The sequence below is a fragment of the Myotis myotis genome, unplaced genomic scaffold (assembly GCF_014108235.1).
Source record: "Myotis myotis isolate mMyoMyo1 unplaced genomic scaffold, mMyoMyo1.p scaffold_m19_p_10, whole genome shotgun sequence".
Taxonomy (NCBI): domain Eukaryota; kingdom Metazoa; phylum Chordata; class Mammalia; order Chiroptera; family Vespertilionidae; genus Myotis; species Myotis myotis.
This window is the reverse complement of record NW_023416314.1, coordinates 2,638,500-2,647,660: the sequence shown is the minus strand read 5'-3', so window position 1 is coordinate 2,647,660 and position 9,161 is coordinate 2,638,500. Positions and strand designations below refer to the sequence as shown.

General features: G+C 54.0%; 1 protein-coding gene across 2 annotated transcripts; it reads right to left on the bottom strand.

The window, feature by feature from the left end:
- Nucleotides 1-3,267: 3,267 nt before the first annotated feature.
- APOA5 (apolipoprotein A5) lies at nucleotides 3,268-5,692 on the bottom strand. 2 transcript variants are annotated; one of them, XM_036324242.1, is made up of 4 exons: nucleotides 5,625-5,692; nucleotides 5,061-5,117; nucleotides 4,866-4,980; nucleotides 3,268-4,407 (listed from the first exon to the last, which is right to left on the bottom strand). In XM_036324242.1, exons 2-4 carry the CDS (start codon nucleotides 5,107-5,109, stop codon nucleotides 3,468-3,470), a joined length of 1,104 nt encoding a protein of 367 aa, XP_036180135.1. In that variant the 5' UTR covers nucleotides 5,110-5,117; nucleotides 5,625-5,692; the 3' UTR covers nucleotides 3,268-3,467. The 2 variants fall into 2 exon arrangements, with proteins under 2 accessions (XP_036180135.1, XP_036180134.1); XM_036324241.1 differs by lacking the exon at nucleotides 5,625-5,692 and having other exon boundaries at nucleotides 5,061-5,292.
- Nucleotides 5,693-9,161: the final 3,469 nt, after the last annotated feature.

Here is a 9,161-nt window from a genome sequence, read left to right as displayed (position 1 = left end):
TAAGTTGCAGTACTAGCTGGTTTGACTCAGTGGATACCAGCATCGGTCTGCGGACTTAGGGTCCTGGTTCGATTCCAGTCAAGGGCAAATGCTCGGGTTGTGGGCTCAATCCCCAATGTGGGGCCTGCAGAAGGCAGCTGATCCATGATTCTATCTCATCATTGACGTTTCTCTCTCTCTCTCCCTCTCTAGAATCAATAAAAATATATTTTTAAAAAACAGTAAGGTGCAGACAATAATATCTATACCTTTGAATACTTCAGAATATATCCCCAACACACATGCTGGGAGGAGAAGAATCTTTTCTTACATATCCAAACTATGATTACCAAATACAGGATATTTAACATTGATACAGTACTATTATCTAATACTAGAGGCCTGGTGCATGAAAATCATGCACTGGGGGGTTAGGGGGGTTGTCCCTCAGCCCAGCCTGCACCCTCTCCAATCTAGGATCCCTTGGGGATGTACAATTGCCAGTTTAGGCCCAGTCAGACATCCCTCTCACAATCCAGGACTGCTGGCTCCCAACAGCTCGCCTGCCTGCCTGCCTGATTTCCCCTAACCACTTCTGCCTGCCTGCCTGATCACCCCCTAACCACTCCCCTGCCAGCCCGATAAATGCCTAACTGCTCCCCTGCCAGCCCGATTGCCCCCAACTGCCCTCCCCTGCAGGCCATCTTGTGATGACATGGGGGTGGCCATCTTGTGATCACATGGGGCGGCCATCTTGTGTGAGGGTGTGAGGGTCAATTTGCATATTACTGCTTTATTATATAGGACTAGAGGCCCAGTGCACGAATTTGCACACAGGTCCAGTCCTTCTGCCTGGCTAGAGATCGGGGCCAATTGGGGCCTATCGGGGAAGGCTGGCAGGGGGAGGGACCACGGGAAGTTGGCTATGGGAGTGCACTGACCACCAGGGGGCAGCTCCTGCATTGATCGTCTGCCCCCTGGTGGTCAGTGCACGTCATAGCTACCGGCCAGTCATCTGGTCATCTGATCATAAGGGTCGCTTAGGCTTTTATATATATAGATACAGTCTGTATTCAAATTCCACATCTTGTCCCTCTGATGTTCTCCATGGCAACTCTTTCTCCAATCCAGGATCTGATTCAGGACCAGGCATTGCCCCTAGTTTTCAGGTCTCTGGTTTCCTTCAACCTGGAAGTCCCTCAGTCTGTCTTTGTGTCTTATGCCATTGGCATTTTTGAAGAGTACAGGTAATTTTGGTTTATCTGATGTTTTTGTTTTTTGTTTTTGTTTTTTAGTTTTTTATTATTTATTTATTTATTTTAAATAATTCTTTATTGTTGAAAAGTATTACATATGTCACCTTTTCCCCCCCTTTAACCTCCTACAGCCAACCGCCGCCCCAACCTCACCCCAGGCCTTCACAAGGAGAGGGAAGAGAAACATCAATGTGAGGATGTGAGAGTGAACACTGATGGGCTGCCTCCTGCACACCCACCAGGGATCCAGCCAGCAAAGGCAGCCTTTCAGTTCACCGGCCTACGCCCAAGCAGCGGAGCCACCGTGACCAGGCAACTCTGGGCCCTTAGGGAGCAGTACGGGGCTTCCCTGTTGCCAGGATTATATGATCCAAACTTCCATAGCCGGATTCAGGCTTTGCCTCTACCTCAGTTCAGGTGTCACTTCACCAGGACGTCCTCCCAGAGCCAGGGCAGGGCTTTGCTCCTTCACAGTGTCTCCATCACACAGGGTTCTAACTATTGGCCATAGTGTTTGACCACAAGAACCAGCCTCTTGCCGACATCCTGGGCTTCCTTCGATCCACTGTTGGACCAGGTGATGCTGCGGCTCTAGTCCCTCCATCCCTCTCTCCCTTTCTGTTTTTCTCACTCCCTAATTTTGTCCTCATAAACACCTGCCCAAATTCCAGCCTCAAATACACAACCCTCAGTTTTACTTCCAACCCCTTCATCCCTACCACATCTGCTCCCTCTGACTACCCTTCCCAGTTTCCTAATAACAAAAACACCTTTTATTTGGAGGGAGCAGGGTAAGCTTTCCTTTCCAGCACCTCCTCTCCCTGGGTACCGCTCTCAGCTCTGTTGCTAAATCCAGATGTCTGGGTAGAGATCTAGGCTGCGGCATGATGCAGCCAGCTTCATGTGGGGTCTGTGTTAGGAGGAGTGTGGAGGTACAGGGCCAACTGAGCTGGACTGAAAGGGCGCTGGAAGGGGTGTGCTTACCCTGCCCACTACCCCCCACTTCACCTACCCCTAGCTTCAGGGTTCTCAGAGGACCTATGAGGAGCTTCATTGCCTCCAAGTGAATCTATATGTGGGGACTGGGGGGTTTAAGAGTTTGGGGTTCCCAAGAAGAGGGCCAGTGTCATAAAAAGGGGCCATTCAAAATCTGGAACAGCACGAACAAAAGGGAGAGGCCACCTCAGGAGCCTGCAGGTGAGGCACACTGTCCTGTGCCAAGCCGGCCCACGAACGATGCAGGTGCAGAGGAAGGTCGCTGGCCCACGCCCACCCCCAGGCCAACACAGCTCTCCCCGAAAGCGGAGCACAGCCAGGCCCAGGCCCCTCTGGCAGACTCGCACTGAAAGGGGGTCCCTGAGAAAGTACAGCAGGGGCCTGGAGTGGCCAATGGGTGTGATTTGGGGATAGTGGTGAGGGCACTGCTTTCAGACATGGTCCGAATGAGAGTCACACCAGGCAGACCAGTTTCCATTATAAACATCTATTTCAATGGAGTCAGAAGTCTAGGCTTCAGTCTGAGCGTCAGAGATGGGGAGGACACCTCGTAGACTCCCTAGCGGGTTTAGGAAGCCCCCACAGTTTGGAGGCGTGGGCGGCTGTTTAAAAGCAGAGCTATGTAAGAAAATATGGGCCCTGCTCCCTCCCATTACAACTCCCACCATTTGTACCCACCAGCATCAGAGCGCGCAGGGATACACACACACACACACACACACACACACACACACACACACACACACAGTCACATGCTCTCTCATCACATCCTCCTCCTTTCTCCCTTCTCTCCCCCAACAGAAGCTGTCCTGGCAGCCCTGGGGAGAGGAGCTGCCCTCGGGACAGCAGCAGTAGTGGCCACCAGGGGGCCAGAGTGGTCGCAGCCAAGCCCGGGCCTGAAGAGACAGGCTTCCAGCACCATGGCCACGGGCTGGCACTTAATTTCCCCGCATAGAGCGCCTGTCTCCCTTCCCACTCCCGCCAGCAGCGAATGGGGCAACTCGGGAGGACTCCCAAATGAGCACGGGAAGCCAGGTTCGCAAATCCTGGTGAGTGTAATGCATCCGGATTGGGGACTCGCAGGAGGCTGGGTAGGCAAGGGACAACTGCCCCTTTGGTGGCCTCACCCATCCTGCAGGGCCCTCCACCCTCTGCCCAGTAGGCCACTGTCGAGGACTGAACCATGCTTGGGGCTCCCCGAACAAGGAGCTGGGAAGTGGGCGCGGACAAAGGCCCTCAGGGCTCCCCTCCATGGCCCAGATCATGGTCGCGAAGGCTGTAGTTTATGTCTTCCCACAGGTCGTCCAGACGGGCCTGCAGCCTGCTCCGGGCCTTGCCGCTGTCCGCGGGGAGGAACTCCAGGGCGAAGGCGCTGTGGCTCGGTGGGGGCGGCGCCAGCTGCTGCTGGACCTCCTCCGTCTCCTGGTCGATGGCGCGGGTGAAGGCGGCGATCTGCAGGAAAGTGTCGTGGCGGAAAGCCTGCAGGCGCTGGCGCACCTCCTGGGACAGCGCCTGGGGGTCCGGGTGCGCCCCTTCCCCGCCCGTTCGGGCATAGGCACTGAGCTCTTCGCGCAAGTGGTCCAGGTTCTGTTGGATGCCCGCGTGCAGGGCCTTGGCCTTGAGCGTGAGCTTGTGCGAGAGCAGCTGCACGCAGCGGTTGAGGCGCGCGGGGCTGGCCACGGTGTGCGGGGCCACGCTGCGGTGTAGCTCCTGCACGTGCTGCCCGATGCCGCTCACCAGGCGCTCGGCGTACGGGTGGAACAGCTGCTTGACGCGGCCGGTGTGGTGCACCAGGCTGCTCTGCAGCTCCTGCAGCAGGTCCCGCGCCTCCGCCACGCCGCCCAGCAGCTGGGCCTTGGTGTCCTCGCCGACCACGCGCAGCTGCTCCTGCAGCTCCTGCACGCGCAGGGCCACCTGCTCCATCAGGGCGCTGGTGTAGGGCTCCAAGCGCCGCCGCAGCCCCTCCAGGCTCCAGCCCACGCGCGCGTGCGCCTCCGCCATGTAGGGCTCCAGGCGCGCGCTCACCTCCTCCAGCTCCTCCTGCAGCTGCCGCCTCAGGCCCTCAGGGTCGGGTGGGAGCCCGGGAGGGGCGCTCCCCTGCCCACTCAGAGGGCCCAGCTTCTCCAGGAGCTTGTCCATGTTGTGGAGGTCTTGCTCAAGGCTGCCTTTCAGGCTCCTGGGGGAAGAGGTCAGACGTCACCTCTGCTTTGCCCCAGAGGCGTCGCTCACTGATCTAATGGGGAAACCAAGGGCGCTATCCCAGCCTCGGGCCGCCCCTCCGCACACAGGCACTGCCCTTGCAGATCCAGACCCGCAGACCCGCAGACCCGCAGACCCGCACCGCCCGAGGGGGCACAGAGGCTCTGGGGACGCAGTGGGGTCCTCTCCCCTCCAGCTCCCACGCCCGCAGCGGGCGAGGGGGCAACAGCTATAACCAGGTCAGAGCGGGGTGGGGGCCGCCGGACAGGGCGCACACAGCCAGGAAGGCCAGGATTGGGAGTGGGGGTTGGGGGAGCTGGCAGCTTTCTTCCTCTGCTCCGCAGCCGGAGCAGACCGCGGGCTGAGGAATCAGAGGCAGCCATCATCCCACGGCCTGTCTCCGCCCTTCCCCGCGCCCCTTGCCCGGGCACTCACGCGGACTCCCGGGCCAGCTTCTGCTGCTGGGTCTGCTCCACCCTGCCCTTGTCCCAGCTGCTCTGACCGGAGTCCACCCTGAGGCCTTTCCGCGCCTCCGCGGCGGTGGGAAACGCTGTGGAAAGGCAGGGGTGAGTGCGGGCCTCCGGCCAGCCTCCACCTCACCTTCTCACCCCTGCCAGGGGGGAGACCCACCTGAGAGGAGCGCCAGCGCCCAGGCCAGGGCTGCAGTCATGCGGGCCATCGCCTGTCCTGGGAAGGAAGGCCGGGGAGGCCTGGTTAAGGTGAGGAAGCAAAGACAGGGACATCTCCCAGGTGTCAGTCCCAGGGTCAGCCTGCCCCAAGTCTGTGAACACTTCCCTGGGGCGTAGGGAGCTCAGAGCCCTGAGGACTGACTGTAGGGGCTCCTGGTGACAGGATGGAGGCAGGTGAGTGTGGCTGGGAAGAGAAGGGTGTCTTTCCCAGGGGAGGGAAAGAGCTCAAGGAGGTGGAGCTCGAACTGTTTTGTAAAGGCTCCCCCTCCTCCTCCCCAGCCAGGTCCAGGAGAGCTTCCCAGGGGAGGGCTGCTGGGCCCTCACCCCCCTCTTCCTGCCCCCATGGGTGGCTGGGAGCAGAGGCATGCCCAGGGCAAGAAGCAGCTCTGCCACGTGGTGCTCCACGTGGGTCTGGCCCCTCCTCCCCCCCAGCTCTGCTGAGACCCTGCAGTCCTCCAGGGGACACTGTCCCCCTTGCCCTCCGCCCTCTGCCCCAGCAGCTCACCTGCTCAGTTCTGGGCACAGAGAGCAGACATTCGGCTTTATAGTCCTGGGCCTGGGCCTCTGGCAGCAATTCCTTTGAGTAAATATCACGTGGAAGTTCAAAGAAAGATGACCTCAGTGGCCTCCCAGTGCTCACCTCCTGCCCTTTCCTGGCACCCTCAGGGTTAATGAGTGCCCCCATCTCAGGGGCTGTCCCAGTGGACTAGGGCTTCTTGGAAAGTTTACAAGGAGTGGCCCAACTCCTCACCCAGTTCACTCCAAACCCTTTAACCTCCAACCTGCCCACTCACAACTGGCTGGCCCAGCGATAGATACAAGCCTGTTTGTCTGCTGGAGCCCACTCTTACTCAACTGCCCGGAGGCACTGTGCCCAGCCAGCCAGGGGCAGTGGCCAGCTGCCCGCCTGACCCTAGCAGCCTTGGCAGCTCCCCTACAGGCTCCTGGGCAGATGGGAGAGTCAGCATTCACAGGGCAAAGACCCTCGCACCTCCCCTTCATGAAATAATCCTGGAACAAGCAGGAAGTCAAGGGGGAGAAGAGGAGGTGGTGAGAGGCAGAACCTGGACCAGGGACTCTGGGCCCAAAGAATTGGGGCAAGAGTAGGCTTCTCCTTCGGGGGAGAGGCTGGCCTTCACCCACAGGCCTCTGAGGAGGGGAGCCAGAAAGCCCAGGCCTTCTCTGATGACTTGTCCACTCCGTATACTTACACCCACACTTATAAACTCCTGAGTTTTGCCTTAGCTGGTTTGGCTCAATGGATAGAGCGTCAGCCTGCAGACTGAAGGGTCCCAGGTTCGATTCCTATCAAGGGCACATGCCTGGGTTGCGGGCTCAATCCCCAGTAGGGGGCGTGTAGGAGGCAGCCAGTCAATGATTCTCTCTCATCATTGATGTTTCAATCTCTCCCTCTCCCTTCCTCTCTGAAATCAATAAAATATATTTTTAAAAAATAGTAAATAAACTCCTGAGTTTTGCTCCTGTGTCTTGAATGGATCCCCTCTCCCTATTTCCACCACCAATCGCATCACACTCCCCTTGTCTCTCACCTTAATCACACTCAGCCTCCAGCGGCTCTGTCTGCCGCAGTCCTGCCTGATCGGTCCATCCTCTGCTGTGGCTCATCCAACCCACTTCCATGTCACCTCCTGCCACACAAAGCCCCTGGCATTTCCTGAACACACCACCTTTTTCAGAACTCCAAGCCTTTGTAGATGCTGTTCCTCTGTGAAATATTCTATTCCTTGATGAACTTATATTCTTTTCTTTCTTTTTTTCCATATTTAGTTTGTATTACATAGGATCAGGCTCAGGTACAATGACAAAAGGAGGTGGGGGTGAGAGGGAGAGAAGAGCCTAAACAAAATGGAATTTTATTTCTGATGGAAACAGCCCAACCAGGGCTCCTTTTGTCTTGTTGCACTATTGTCCCTCCTCCACAGCAGCTCTGCTGAGACCCTGCAGAAGCTCATGTCTGAGGTTCAGCTGCTGCAGTTTCAGCCATCAGGTCCACCTCCTAGCCAGCAGGAAGAAGGAAAAGAAGGGCCTGTTCACTCCCTTTAAAGGCACATCACAGAAATTTTTCTTAACACTGTACTGACATCCCATTGGCCAGAACGTAGTCATATGGCTACACATAGCTGGAAAGGAGGCTGGAAAATGTAGTCTTTATGCCGATGACTATATTCCCAGCTTGAAAAAGCTGTCTTTCTCAGGAAGAAGAGAAGAATGGATGGGGGGGGGTGGGGAGTAGAAACAATAGGAGGCTGTGCTGCGCAGCTCCAATATCACTCTGAATGCCCTCCACAGCTTTCACCCTTCTCTGCTCGGGACACAGACTGAAGCCATATTAATCACAGTCTTCTTTACAAGTAGGTTGGGGACACATGGCTATGATAATTACGTGAGCTTCTCATTTGTGGCCACTTACAGGTGACCTTTTGAGGATCACTCCAAGTACAAACTGAGCTATCACTCCTCCAGCACTTCCAACAGTTTTATAAACCTTTAATTTTCTACATTAAAGCCTTTCAGTCTGGCTGGTGTGGCTCAGTGGTTGAGCATCAACCTATGAACCAGGAGGTCATGGTTCGATTCCCAGTCAGGGCACAAGCACAGGTTGCAGACTTGTTCCCTCTGACTGTTCTGTTACTACCAATTTGTACTTCTTAATCCCTTCACCTTTTCACTCCTGCCCCCAAACTCCCCTCTTATTGAAATGTTCTCTGTATCTGAGTCTGTTTCTGTTCTGCTTGTTCATTTATTTTGTGTGTTTTTTAGATTCAATTGTTGATAGATACATATTTATTGCCATTTTATTGTTCATATTTTGATAAGTTGCCTCCTCCTCCTCTTTCTCCTTCTTCAAGAAGACCCTTCAACATTTCATGTGATATTGGTTTGGTGGTGATGAACTCCTTTAGCTTTTGCTTATCTGGGAAGTTCTTTATATGCCCTTCGATTCTAAACAATAGCTTTGCTGAGTAGAGTAATCTTGGTTGTAGGTCCTTACTATTCATCACTTTGAATATTTCTTACTCCTCCCTTCTGACCTGCAAAGTTTCTGCTGAGAAATCAGCTGACAGTCATATGGGTACTCCCTTGTAGGTAACTAACTTCTTTTCTCTTGCTGCTTTTAAGATTCTCTCTTTGTCTTTAACTTTTGGCATTTTAATTATAAAGGGTTTTGGTGTGGGTCTCTTTGGGTTCATCTTGTTGGGTATTCTCTGCACTTCATGGACTTCTATGTCTATTTTCTTCACAAGGTTAGGGACGTTCTCTGTCATTTTTTCAAATGGGTTTTCAGCCTGGCCAGTGTGGCTCAATGTTGAGTGTCAACTTATGAATCATGGTTAGACTTCCCCATCAGGGCACATGCCCAGGTTGAAGGCTCAAACCCCAGTATAGGGTGTTCAGGAGACAGCTGATCAATGATTCTCTCTCATCATTGATGTTTCTATCTCTCCCTCTCCCTTCCTTTCTGAAATTAATTTTATATATATATATAGTTTCCAAGTTCTTGCTCTCTCTCTTCTCCTTCTGTCACCCCCATGATGCAAATGTTGTCCCAGAGGCTCCTTACATTATCCTCATTTTTTTGGATTCTTTGAACCTGCTATTCTGATTAGCTGTTTTTTGCTTCCTTAAACTCCAAATCGCCAATTTGATTCTTGACTTTATCTACTCTACTATTTAGTTCCTGTAAATTATTCTTTACTTCAGTTAGTGTATCCTTCATTTCTGATGGTTCTTCTTTTTGGTTTTCACATCCTTTTTTATGCTGTTGAGGTTCTCACTAAGTTCATTGAGCATCCTTATAACCAGTGTGGTATTTTTAAAAATATATTTGTATTGATTTCAGAGAGGGAAAGATAGAAACAATGATGATAGAGAATCAGTGATTGGCTGCCTTCTGCATGCTCTCCTACTGTGGACCAAGCCCACAACCTGGGCATGTACCCTGACCAGGAATGGAACTGTGACCTTCTGGTTAATAGCTCAATGCTCAACCACTGTAGAGAGCCACACCAGCCAGGCATAA